Source organism: Anthonomus grandis, chromosome 16 (assembly GCF_022605725.1).
Source record: "Anthonomus grandis grandis chromosome 16, icAntGran1.3, whole genome shotgun sequence".
NCBI classification, from domain to species: domain Eukaryota; kingdom Metazoa; phylum Arthropoda; class Insecta; order Coleoptera; family Curculionidae; genus Anthonomus; species Anthonomus grandis.
In genome coordinates, this window is record NC_065561.1 from 4,528,205 (window position 1) to 4,542,443 (window position 14,239).

Sequence of the window (14,239 nt, forward strand, 5' to 3'; positions counted from 1 at the left end):
CTTATTGTCATACACTCACAAAGTAATGTGCTAGTTTTAGGTTTATTACTAAATAAAATTTTTTTTGAAAGGCATTGCTGCATTGATTGACAATTGACACTTAGTTTTTATTTTATTATGATTATTAAGAACAAATTGTATTAAAAATTCTCTGTACAAAATTAATTTTGACAAATATACGTTTGCTTTCCTTCTATGTACAGTGTTTCCGCATTTATATAATATACATCAAAAACAAAATATTGATGATTTCATAAGGAATTATATTTAGCAAGAGTTTATATCGTAAAAATAAGCAACTTTATATAATATTAGATGATAAACGAACAAACATGTTTAGCAAATGAAACAAATATGTTTAAAAAAGGATGCTGACACATCATCCACGTATTTAAGAAGGAAGAAGTTATATCGCCTGATGCAGACAATATACCCAAGCGTGTCGTTTACAATTCGCCAAAAACTAGGTAATTCGCAATAGGCTCACGAATAAAAATTTTATTTAGAACCACTCATATCGAGTGATCGTGTAGAGCGTAGCCGATCAAGAGGCTACGTGTCTATCGTGACTATCGATCGGCTACGTGTAGAGTCGTGATTTTAAAATCCCTGTACTAGGATCTCTTCCGCAACACACACCGTACTTTTCCTTGCCAAAGCTTTAACATGATGTAAACCTTATAGGTTTATAAATGGTGTATTACACCTTTACTTTAGCAGTAATATATTACTGAACAGCAAAAGTCGCATCTTTGGTGATATCAGTATTTTAAACATAGTTGTAAAAAGTTACTATGGTATTTACTAGTTATTAGTAAATAAGTTTCTCAAATGTTTTTGTTTTTTTTCCCTCTAATATTATTATTTTTTCAGATCTCGATCAACTGAAGATGAAACTGAAATAAGCCTGGAGGGATCTGCTCCGCCCTATATGGAAGATCAGAGCCTGGAAGACGTCTTGGAAGATCCAGAGAGCGGGGACTCTGAAACTGCTAATGAAGTGGAGGTATCCGAGAAAGCTCTTAAATTTAAGATCTCCACCGAATGTAGTATATCCACTGCCGGTCGAAAAAGTTATCCCGGATCAAGAAAGGGTAGTAGAGACCGAGGCCAACAGCTCAATCACTCTGATCTCACACGAATGATGCAAAAGGGCAAACTAAGAAACACTGCTTATAGTTTTGACCATCAATTTCTATTTGACAACAAGAAACAATCATTTGATAGCCCTTTATTTTTAGATGAGTATGCCCTTACATTGAAGAAAAAGTTTGAGGAGGGGCTCGTAGCTAGAAATAATGCAAATGAAAATGGCGAAAAGAGCATATTGTCCAAAGAAACTATAAATTTAAATAAACGTAATTTTGGACACTCTGTAAAAGTAGCTGAAGAAAAGAAAAGTATTTTAAAATATACAGACAAAAACCACGTGCGTGTAGAAGATCTAAAGTTAGATAGAAGCCATAAAGAACATACTCTTAAATCGAGTTTAAAGAACAATAAAATAATAAGTACACAGACAGATAAAAAGTATAAGTATTCAGACGAATGTGACAATAGCATAATTGCGCAAAATGACTGCAATCCATCATCATCAGTAGAAACAAAAATAAATAGATCTATATTATCGCGGCTTAGACAGTTTACGAACAGATTTGGCGTTTCACAGGATTCCAAGGTTAAACATCAAGACAATAATAACTGTACTGCTAATAATTCTCAACATGAAGGTAAGACTTTTGAAGAGAAGTTTTTTAACCTATTGCTAAAGCAACCAAATGCAAGTTATGCTCTAACTTTAACCGAGAAATATATTATTATATTATAGTAATTTCCCTTTATATCTAACAATATTTTATTATGGTATGTTTATTTTAACATGGTGAATTTAATTGTTTGGTATTGAAAAAATACATATTTTGTATAAAGAAAGCTTTATATCTAATATACCATTTATGTAATGATATATTATAATACACTAAAAAAAAAACAAAATACATCTTTTAGTAGAAAAGGATATAAATATTAATAAAATATTAAAGAATAATTTGATATTTTTGAAGATTTAGTAACTGAAAACGTAAACTAAAAATAAAAAATTTTCTTTTAAAACACGTGCCGTAATGCGATGTTGGTACTTGTATAAAGAACCGCCAATATCTTTGATGTTTTAAATACCACAACACTCCATACGAATTATTCACTTCAACAGCCTTTAAGAATGTGAATATTGAAGAATTTTAAAGAATTCATATTAAAAAATCGCAGTTCTCTAGTTTAAACTAATAAAAATATTTAAGTCAAATCAAATCGAAAACATTTTAGTAAAAGCAATAGGTTCCTGTACGAATAAAATACACTTTTTATTTTAATGTTTGATTGTTTAATGTAGCAAAATATAAGTGATCCGTCAATGAAGAAACAAACCTATCTAAAAGGCGCCGTAGCAATATCAGATCAAAATGAATGGGGAAGAAAAATAAAAAGTAAAACCTGAATCATGAGCGAGATAAAAATGTCTATAGAAATTTATTTTTTGCACATTATTCAGAAGAGAACTGAAATTAGAACCAAGATCAAATAAATTTAGAAATGGTACATATATTATATGTCAAAAGTATCATAAATTATTTTGATTTATTATAAATTTTAAATGATAAAGATCAACCCCAGGAAGCTACTTTTAATGTATCTGATAAAAACAGAAGCGAGGAAAGTTTTTAGGTAAAAAATATGTTTTACCAAAACTAGTATACTTACCTTTGTAAATAGAAAGTTTTTTGTTTATTTTAGTAACAGTGATTTTTTCTATATGTTGTATACATTATTTCTATTTCCTTTATTTTACATTATAGCGAAATACATGAAACCCTACAATATTAAAAGGATAATACGAGGGTAGTTTAAGCATGTCGTGGAGCTATGAGCAGTTTGTTCGCTTGCAACATCTCTGATGTAATAATACAAAATGCTTATGTAGAAATGGCAAAAAATCACTTTTTGATATCATTAAAAATGTTCAATTATTTTGACAGTCACAGTAATATTGTTTTTTACTCCCCTTTAATCAAATATCAAGCATTTTTTAATAAAGAAGGAAATTATTCAAAGTAAATGAATGTAGATAACGTAAATTAGAGCAAAAAGCAACAATATCGCAACCCCGCTCGATCGGATTATTGATGCCACCAATACAAGGAATCTTTATCAGTGAAAAAAAATATCTACTTGATAAATATTAATTATAGAGTATGATTTAAATATAAACAATATTGCCTTTTTTTTGAAGTCCATTCTTAAAGTGAAGTAGCTATAATGTAGCGGGTTAGGAAGGGCGGGAAGACTTTTCTAAACAAATGAAAATGCCAATCTTTTTTCAAGAGTTATGTATTTCTGTGATGACAGCTATGTAGTGTTAGAGTCTGATGATGAGTGAACTCATTGAAATGCATAACTCTTGACAAAAGATTGGCATTCTCATTTATGGAGAAAAGTCTTCCCGCCCTTCCCAACCCGCTAAACAATATTACCGTTTATGAAATCTTAATGCGTTTTTTTAATATATTTCAGTAGAGAAAAGTAGAGTAATTAAATTGTATAATTAAATTATATAATAATAACTAGAGTTTTTAAATTATATATTTTATAATTATAATAGATTCAAAAATATCTTAATAATTCATGTTTTAAGATACAAATCTTTTAGATTTTGTCTAATGTCATAGTGTTAAATAAAAATCAGGGTGCCTGACTTCTTCAAAGAAACGAATCTACCTAATGTCTTTATTAAAAATACATAATCTATAATTCTAATACTACGATTCTAGTATTAAACACGCCTCACATTTCAGTTTTTATTTATGCAAATGATGTTATGAAAGTATAGGTATTTATTTGTCAAAAGATGAATTGCTTTTTTCCATGCTGCGGCACAAACGAGACAAGTTTTTACCACCGTTACAGTTCACAAACATACTCCCTTTTTCCAAAAAAAATAAACGATTTTACTTTTTAGAAAAACACAGAACTCCCCAAATGACGAATGTAAATATAAAGCCGTTTGACAAGATGATATTTCACGCATCACGCAAGAACTTATACTTGCGTTATTATTATTCCAAATTTTTTACCAGCGGTTTTAGGAATAAACATTTTATTAATATGTTTTTGGTTTAAAAATGTTAGATTTGCTCTCAGGGTGGGTTATATCTAAATCTACTTTTCATTTTAGATCCAAATTCCATCACAAATAATTGTAACAGTAATTTTTTGCATAGATTATCCTTTGTCTGGTAGAATTAATTCTGAATTAGTTGAGTATTTAATGGTTACACACACAATTTTTTTAATATTGCGAAAGAGTGCGGCTAGGGTATTGTGAAACTCTTCCTAAAAGTCGGCAATTATTAATAAAGTTAATGAAAAGAAAAAATTTCGGTCTTCGCTTAGAATTTCTTCGAAAAGTTACAAGTTTTAAGTGAATTTCCTATTGTTCAATGTTTACTAATATGCACTAGCTGTTTTATATATTTTTTTAATAAAAAAAAATATTTTTTAGTTTTCCAATCAATATATATATACAGGGTGTCTCCTATAAAAACCGCCAAACTTTAAGACTTTATTACTTTTTTCGTTGTCGTTTTTCTAAAATTTGTTAAATAGGGAGATGTTTTTTTTAGCAAAAACTACTGCATTTAATATGCTTTCCAGTGATATACTTACTTTTGTGATAGCTATTTGTTTTCACAGCAATATCATGGGCAAAAGAAAGAAAACCACGAAAATTGATTTTGAATTTTTAAGTTTTATATTTCTTGATCTTTTGAGCTCCAATGCGGTGAGTACTTGTAGATCTATCTTTCCTAACCCAACAACTCCACAAATTTTTATTATAGAAGCCGTAAACAAATATCATATCGCGATATTCATTCTTTAAGAAAAAAGGCAGGTTTTCCTTCTTTTGTAAATGGCAATGAATTTGCAAAAGAAGGAAATTCACAAACCATGTATTACTTGATTCTAAAACAAAAGCGTAGATATTTACAATTTGACAAGAATTGTCATTAAGTTTTCACTTCGACTTAAACTAGTTAAATAAGTAATTTGATTTAAACGTGCTTAAAAAAATAGTGCCTATAGAATTATAGAAGAACATAGATTATAGAAGTACATTTACAGAAGTGTTCAGACGCTGTGGGGAAACTGGTTCCTTTCGAGGTTTGCGGATTAGAGAAGGTGGTCAAAATGGTTAACGCTGGAGACAAGAACCTGCGATTATGAGAGCTGTTACAGAAGATAGATCTAAAGGTACTTGCCGCATTGGTGCTGCAATAAGGATTCACCATTTCACTGTACATAGAGTTCTTAAAAAAAATAATTTGCATCTACAGGAAGTTTTCTGCAAGTTGTTGGGGGCTTTGGATACACAAATCAACAGCAAGCCGAAAATATACATAGTTTTAGAAGCAATTGCTCGATTAATGGCAGAGTTTGTAAAAATGCCTAGAACTGAAACAGAAATTAACAGCGTAAGGCAAGGGTTTTTTCATATTGCTAGGTTACCGAGATGCATTGGTACTTTGGACTGTACTCACATTAAGATCCAGATGTCCAAGCTATTTGCAGTGCAGATCTTAAATTCCAGGATATTGTCTGAAGATGGCCAGGGACTGATTACGATTCTAATATATTTAGAAACAGTAAAGTCCGAAATGATTTTGAAAATAAGATGTATAATGACAATTTACTCGTAGCAGAAAGTGTTTATGTCACTAAGTCATATGTTATAATACCTCTATTCAACCCTCAAACTCGAGCCGAACATTTATTTTATGAAACTCAAATCCGAACAAGGAATCCCATAGAGAGGTGCTTTGGAATTTTAAAAAGAAGATTCCCAATACTCTCTTTAGGATTACGACTGATACGGGAAAAATGCAGACTATTGTTATGACTGCAGTGATTCCTCCAAATATCAATGAAGAACTTGCAGCTGCAATAGTTTTGACCAGCAATGTTATTAACAATATTAAACGTGCAAACACACGAATCAAATTCGTGTGTTTGTTATATAAGTGTTCGTTATACAGTAATAAATACATACTTTTAAAATTTGTTATACATTTAAAATAATACATATTATTCAATTTTTATAAGTTTTTATGATATGATAAACAACAGGTACATACATGAATTAAAATTTGATACTACGAATTTATATTGTTAAAAAACTTTTATTTTGATAATACCTATAATGCAATTAAAATAATAATAATACGTATATAATATGATATGCTCAAACAATGGCTTAGCTCTGACTGAATTGATAAACTAAAATCGAAAGCATAAAAAATAAATGAAATTGCTTATACAGCTAAAATGGGGTAGCGAATTGCTTCATGGAAGGATAACAGCTTCTGTTGATTGTGGAGAATCTCGCTATGCAGTTTGTTTAGGTCATCTAGTTTGATGTCGTTGATGTGTCCGCTAAGGTTAAGTGTGGATAAAATTGGGGCATTTACATTAAAGTCATAAAACAATATGTGTTGATAATTATTGTTTCCTATTGATTGGTGGTTGAAGACTATTACTTCTTGGTTGAGTACCATTTGGTAGTTGATTCGTACTTCGAAGATTACGGAGCCTTGAACTTTGATGAATTCTTCTTGGTCGTACCATTCTAAATGGAGAGTTTCCTCGTTAGGAAGGGCTGCAGCATATTTATTAGAGAAGTCTAGTTGATTAAATATTGGTTTGGAGACTTTAACTTCCCCACTGGTTGGCAAGCTGATTGACAGGCTGATCGACCTTGATTTTCTAACAGCTGTACTGCACAGGGGCTGGTTGGTGATATTTCTTGCAGATTTGTTTTATCGCAGAAAAAGAATTTATCTTTAATCTGTGGACATTCGATTGCCCGACATGAGAAATGCTAAATGGTAGAGAGTAAAGGTGAAAATATTTAAAATCTTTTTGATTAGTTATTAGAATACAAAGAAGAAATTTAATTTTATTATTTTAGGACAAAGCTGCTTAGTTTTATTATTTGTTCATATAATAAAGTGTTCTATAATGTAACTTCTAAAGGCATATGCTTTACACTAAGTAACTTTTAAATAATTCGTTTCAATTCACTAAATAAGTCTTCAGTCTTAATTATACAAGGATGTAAAATTCTTACCTTGGAAAATGTTAAAGCATTTTCGATATCCTATAAAATTAAATCGATTATTTTATATAAATTAATTATTTGATTTTAAACATTAATGTAATTTGAACTTTGTAGGAAATTTGATGTTTGGACTGCTAGTTTAACCTGATGCAATTTTTCATCTAATAGTCTTGTATTGCAATTTATCTGTTGAATTGTTGTATTAAACTTTTTAAGTAAATTAAGATAAATTGAATTTTATTTCTGAATGCTTAAACCTAGCATTTTCTGATTTTCTTGTAAGTCTTTAATTAGTTTTTCATAACGTTCTCCATCGGAGGCGTCTAAATTACCCTTGATACTTTTAAATATCGAACATATACCATTAATAAGTCCTCGTCCTATTCTGCGTGGGTACTAGTTGGTTAATTATTATTGTTAATATTTTTAAATAGTCAACTGTTTCTGATGTCCCGTGTTATTATTTAGGGTATTCGTAACATTGGCTACCTTTGTTTGAATTTTTTTGACTTCTATTTGTATGTGTTTATTCTTCAATTCTTCCTGAAATCCTGATTTTAATCCCCTCGGCTTTGCATCTGTTATTTATCAAGATACAATCAATACTCGGGAAAAGCTATTAGAAAACTTTGCAGCAGAATTACTTCGAGACAACAACATATTGTTAAATATCAGGCAGTCTTTCAATAAACGGGTAGCTAAGTGTACTTTATTTCTTGTTCCAAATATTATTATCAATAACATTATTTATTTTATAATAAATTATTGTATTCAACCCATATTTACCAAATCAATTAAGATATCATGACTTGACTGAAAACACATCATTATTCTGGACACCTTATTTCCATACTATTCATCAATTGAACAAAATTAAAAATGAAAGCATTGAAAATTCAACGTCTCAAAAATGGTTGCTCTAATATTGATCGAAATTTACTATGAAAGATGAGTTCTATGAAAAATCCATATACATATGTATACTAAGACACAAAAAAGTTTTACATGTTTTCATATAGTTATAGTATGGCCAAGAGTGCCCTCTGATTTCCCAATAATAGTTAATTTCCCATAAATTAACAATGAATTCAAATTTCTTAACACCAAAAACCCCTATTACCAAATTTTGTGGTGAACCGAAGAATATGCTATATATAAATATAACAATATGTCAATAACAAGTATTTATTACCAAAAATTACATGTAATGTTTCTTAGTCTACAAGAACTATCAAAATGAGTATTTCTCGCTCGGATGCAAGAATCCGACCTTCTCCTCATCGACTCCACTTCTCAAATTTTCTACATCTTCCACTGGAGTAGTATAAACTAATGACTTTAAGTGACCTCATAGAAAATAATCCAGGGGGTTTAAGTTTGAAGATTGAGCAGGCCATACGTGAGGTCCACCTCGACCATTTCAACGATCTCCGTATGTTACTATTAAAAACTGTCGAGCCGAAATGCACTGGTGCACCATTGTGCACAAGCCACATTGCATTTCTGGCAGCCAATGGTAAATCCCAGAAACTGAGGTAGCGCTTGTTTCAAAAAGTTGCGTTATAAGCGGTATGCGGTAAAAAAATCTTTATTTTTGCTTTTTTCTGAAATATTTTTTCCATGAGCGAATTTATTCCCGTTAGAGTCCCCATCCTCTATAACGAATTTGTGCCTGATTATTGACTTGAAATTGTCAGTTTCTTAATTTTTTTTTTAATTTACATAAAAAATAGTTTATTGTTTATTATTTACTATGAGACTCGAAAAACCTATATCTTTGATATAACTCTTTGTAACGTAGACTTGTGCAAACAAAAATTTAGGATGAGGATAGTGAGAAAACTGAAAAAATTGTATAATTATTTGGACCAAAACCATCTGATACCTTGTACTTCTTACGAAAACTTTCATACTATTATTCCTCATTATTGTGTTATCAAAGATGATAATGACTTAACCTAAAATTAGAGTTGTATTTGATGGATCTTCTAAGGTCTCTAATATGTCACTATAAATGATATTTTATTATCAGGTCTAAAACTCCAAAATGAGCCAGGTTGCGTTTTAAAATCCACAGATTTTAGGTGACCCCCCAAAAGGAAGTCAGAGGTGTTAGGGGATCTAGATGGCCATTGAATAGGACCTACACAACACTCACGCGCCAGGTTCAAATACTTGGGTAACACCTTCAGTGCACCGAGTGACTTTAAGTCCTTTAGACCAGAGAGGTTAATCAGGAGACCTATAGGCACAACTGCCTCTGGCAGCCCACTGTTTTGACAATTTCAATTTCATTACTAGCTATTCTTCCAATCCACTAGTTAGGATAATGATCATCCAACCATTGCCTAACGGGAAGTTCACGATGAGGAGGTGATCCATTCTGTTATAGTAAGATGAATTTCTGTGTATCCTCTGATTTTCTTATTCCTGCACTATTAGTGGTTCCTGCAAAACCTACATTGGGGCAGTAGGTTTTCCTACATTTTTATTAGTCCTTGAATGGTATTAAATCTGATTTTCTTTATAGCATAAACTAGTGTTTAATGTACTTTCTAATAAATAATGTAGTTTTGGAATCCGAAAATGTCTTCTAATGAATTTAATAGTATTGTCTATTTCAATGTGGTATTGTTTGTTTATGAAAAATACGTAAGACGCCGAGTCTACTTTCCTTTTGAACAAGAGAAACAGCATAATGAAGTACCCCATCCTTAAGTGAATATCTTTTTCGATCCAGTTTGTCTTTTGTTGAAGACTAATTGTTGAATCTCAGGATTAGCTCTTTGTTCTACATATATCCAGTTTTCTTTAGCATGTAAGTGATATACTATTATCGATTCCGACATAAATGGTGAACATGGAGAAGAGAACTACCTTTGCGAAAAACTACAGAAAAATTAGAATCTTGCATGTAGCACCATCATCGTGTAACTCGGGGAAGAATATTGTAATGTAACTCAGAAACACTCCTTTCTGAGAAGAAACACACTTACGGAAATTAGGAATACACTTTTACGTAAAAACACAATATTTTTATTGACAACGTTAAATTGCAAAACTTCCATCTTACTTCCGTCGTTTTGTTGCCGTTCCAACGTAAACAATAGAACTGATAAAATATCATAAAACGCAGTCCCTTTTAAAAATCTATGGAACAATTTGGATATGCTAAGTTGAAACGTTGTTTTTGTCGATGGAGAACAATAATTTTAAGAGAATACCGATAGTCAAAGCACGTATGCAAAATCTAGAAAATTTTAACTACTAGGATAGGCCCTTAAATAAGAAGGACTATTAAAAACTAGACCCGATGGATAAACCCTAAATATACTTAAACAATCAACTTAAATATTCTCATAGTTTTTGTACTCTTTTGCTATTATTTTGTACATAAGAGCAAAAGATTAAAATTAAGGATAATGGCATTTCAATCGGCAAATAAAGTGATTAAATAAGATTTGTAGTTTACCATTATTTACCTTTGGTAAGTAGCAATATAGGAAAGTTAGGAAATCATGAAAATCCGCGCTAAAAGAACATCGTAATATTTATTTGAAATACGAAAAATACAGGAATTTCTTTTCATGTGTCCCTGATATATCTGTAACCGTTAATATTTTTAGATCATTGTACAAGTTGCGTCCGACAATAACGTCAGATACATACTACGTAAAATAGCCGATCAGTGACAACATTTGATATCGGCAAACTCGCGTTAAATTCTGGGTTAACATTAATGCTTCCAGCAATTATTCCTTTTAAAAGTAGATTACAAATAGGCACTTGTTGCAATTTTGGTTAAATGATGGGCGGCTATAAGAGATATATCCGTTCCTAGTGAGTATGAATGCAATGATTGCAAGGTAATTTTGTCTATTAATCTGAAACTTTTGCAGCAGTTCGTCTTTTTCAGAACTACAATAATTTACTTTTTTGGCTTTCCAACATTTTGTCGTATAAAACGTCATCGTTACGATAAAAATGCTTAACAAAAGTATGTACATCTTGAAAAAAGGTACTTATACCTTTTTCTAAAATGTATATTTATTATATTGAGGGACTATAAAATGACGATAAAAAAAAGTAAGAAAAATATAGCCTGTAAAATGCTCATTTTTTAGATTTTTTTTTTTTAATATATAAATAATTATATTAGTGTGGTATAGGAGTATAGTCAAAATATTTATGGCAAAAAAGGGAAGAATAGATATATATTTTAACAGAGATTTTAATTTTCAACATCTAAAGGAGTTCAACATAGCCAAAATTAAAAGAGTCATACACCTTAATTCCATTTTGGCACAAATCAGCTTAAGATTTGTTATTGGGTCTATCTTTTGGAATAATCAATTTTAGAAATAGTATTATTATTTAAGAATTTTTCATCAGAAACTTTTAATTCAATTAAAGCGATGTGGTCAAATTTGTAGTCCTTCATCGTTCTACATCTTCTTCGTAGAACCTTCTAGAATTTTAGAACTTCTAGAATTTTTTTTAGCACATCAATTTAAACTATAATGTGGATCAAATATTCTGAGATTAGAGATATACGAGTACGAATACGTAAAATTGTTACTTTTATTATCCTAGTTTCATATTTTTTAAGTAACACCCAATGAATTTATTTAAAGTACCCCATTGTAGAAACAGATAAATGAAATTTTGATTAAGGTTATTCTATGCTATCTGAATATTTCGGGTATATTTAAAATATAAGCGTTTGTATTTCTTAAAAAGAATCTTTTTATTTAAAAAATCATTGTTAAAATGTACTTTTCGATACCAAGGCAGTTTCGTTTCAAAGGCATCAATTTTATAGTTTTAACACTAAGTTATGTATGCTTTTATCTTTTTAGCAATTATTTATTTTAATTTTTTGTAGGATACAGTAGATGCTTAGATCAAGTAGAAAGTAGAAAAAGTAGCACCACATTCCTTAAATCCAAAGCGAGTATATCCAAAAGGTGGAAATATTTTATTTTAGGCAAAGAAAAGGACTGGTCTTCCGTTGACAAATTTAATAGTGACAGTTTAGAGACTGACAATCATTCATCATCTCTTCCCTCTACTTCACAGATAAAAAGCAACTGCTTAAGAATACATAAATTGGACAGCTCTCCTCCTGCACACGAAAGTAAAAAAGACTTAATAGACAATATTTTAGTGGATAAGTGTAAAGTGTTACTACAAGAATCAGATATCAAAAATCCTAATGTAATTTGACAAGAAGTAAACATTCCGGAACAGGAATGTTTTACCAAATATATATTTTGTCAATGTTGTACATATAAATCTAATCCTAATGAAACTGTTTAGACAAATAGCAACTATGTTTTTTAGTTGTTATATTTATTGTTTGTTATTTAGGTAGCATACGACTAAGATATTGATTAAGAAACGTACAATTTAACGGTATTAAATTCATATAATATGATAATAAACAAAATTAAAAACACTTCTGGGTTAAGAAAAACACATTTTTTATAAGTAGTTTTTTAAAATAAGTGGTACTTTTTTGGGATTGAAATAAAAGACCACTTACAATACTACTGTGCCCCTCATTTCTTTGAAAAAAAATATATTTCATCATAAAGTTCTAAAAGTCTATAAATTATATATAACATTTAAAATTCAAAAGTTACCAAATAATTAATATTATCTCATAATAGTTAAATTAAAAAAAAAAATCTCTTAATCATGCACATATCAAAAAAACGAAGTCAAAAAAAACCGACTTGATTCTTAAACAAATACGCCTTTTTTCTTCTTTGAGGACCATTTATAAAGTCTGTATCTACTTTTCACAATCTACTTTATTATAGATAAAAAACTGTCATCAGAATAATCGACCTCTAGTCAAAGGCATAAAAAATAGATTAAAAGAAAAACAATTTATTAAATCCAATAAAAAGAATGTACAAACTATTCTGTTTTCTATCTTTTCCTTATGTAAATATTATATAAAAAATATAGAGATACAATCGATTAATTTATTATGATATTAGTAGAATATTGGCTGTAATGGCATTTTAAAAAAAAAAGGAACATTTTGGATATATACAAATATAAAGTAAAAAGATTATATTTTTTTGCCTCATGTACAATCAATTGACGCACGATGCATGTGAGTTTGTAGTCAATAGTAATTTACTTATGAATATGTAAGATAAATTATTTATACAAAGACCAAATTGAAAATATATTAGAAAAAAAACAATGTTTAATTTGCTGCGTAAAAAACTTAATAAATGTCTAAATATATAAAAGTAGGTATGATAGTTTTATTTTTCTAGTATAAAAGGTAAGTATTATTCAAACCATTGTCAACTAAATATATTTTTTTGTACGAAAATAAAAAGTCAAGTAATAAAAATACATATTTTTTATTGCAAAATAGGTTTTATTTCAAGTTAGTAAATTGTTTGAAATATGGAAGTCTTTTATTATGAATTTTTATGTCATAAAAGAGATTAAAAAATTCTTTTGAAGTTAATTTTTTTATCTCTTAAATAATTTTAGCCTTCCTTTTAGTAGTAAAGAAAAGTAACTAGGGAATTTAACATCTCAGATCTGGATGAAAATATATCGGTAGATTTTTTCTTTTAATAGGCCCATTATATCTCAAAATTGAACATAAAAAATTACGATGAAAGATGTTTCATTGATGTCATTTCTGGATAAATAATATAAATATTGAATTGTCGAAATAGTAGGCTGCCAAAGCAGTTGTGCATATAGGTCTCCTGATGGACCCGTCATGCCCCACCGGAGGTTACCAGAGCCCAACGGCCTTAGAGAAACCGATAAGGCTCTCTGGTCTGAAGGACTTAAAGTCACTCGGTACACTGAAAGTGTTACCCAAGTATTTGAACCTGGTGCGCGTGAGTGCTGGGCACTCCCCGACTAGATGGTCAACGGTTTCATCCTCCTCACAGCACCATCGGCATTCTGGGTTGTCCGCAATACCCATAGTATGGAGATGGCTGCTTAAGTGCCAGTGACCGGTTAAAAGACCTGTCACTAGTCGAATTTCGCGTCTTTTTAGGCGTAGTAGATTTTTGGTGA

At 30.1% G+C, this 14,239-nt stretch overlaps 1 protein-coding gene across 8 annotated transcripts in view; it reads left to right on the plus strand.

The window, feature by feature from the left end:
- The window catches only part of LOC126745853 (high affinity cGMP-specific 3',5'-cyclic phosphodiesterase 9A), a 332,464-nt gene extending 319,835 nt beyond the window's left edge, over nucleotides 1-12,629 (plus strand). For 5 of the 8 annotated variants that reach the window (XM_050453876.1, XM_050453877.1, XM_050453880.1 and 2 more), the window contains 2 exons: nucleotides 874-1,730; nucleotides 12,057-12,629. In XM_050453876.1, the coding sequence (XP_050309833.1) occupies nucleotides 874-1,730; nucleotides 12,057-12,397 (1,198 nt within the window). In that variant the 3' untranslated portion in view covers nucleotides 12,398-12,629. The remainder of the gene's footprint in view (nucleotides 1-873; nucleotides 1,731-12,056) is intronic. The other 3 variants (XM_050453878.1, XM_050453879.1, XM_050453883.1) reach the window with 3 other exon arrangements.
- Nucleotides 12,630-14,239: the final 1,610 nt, after the last annotated feature.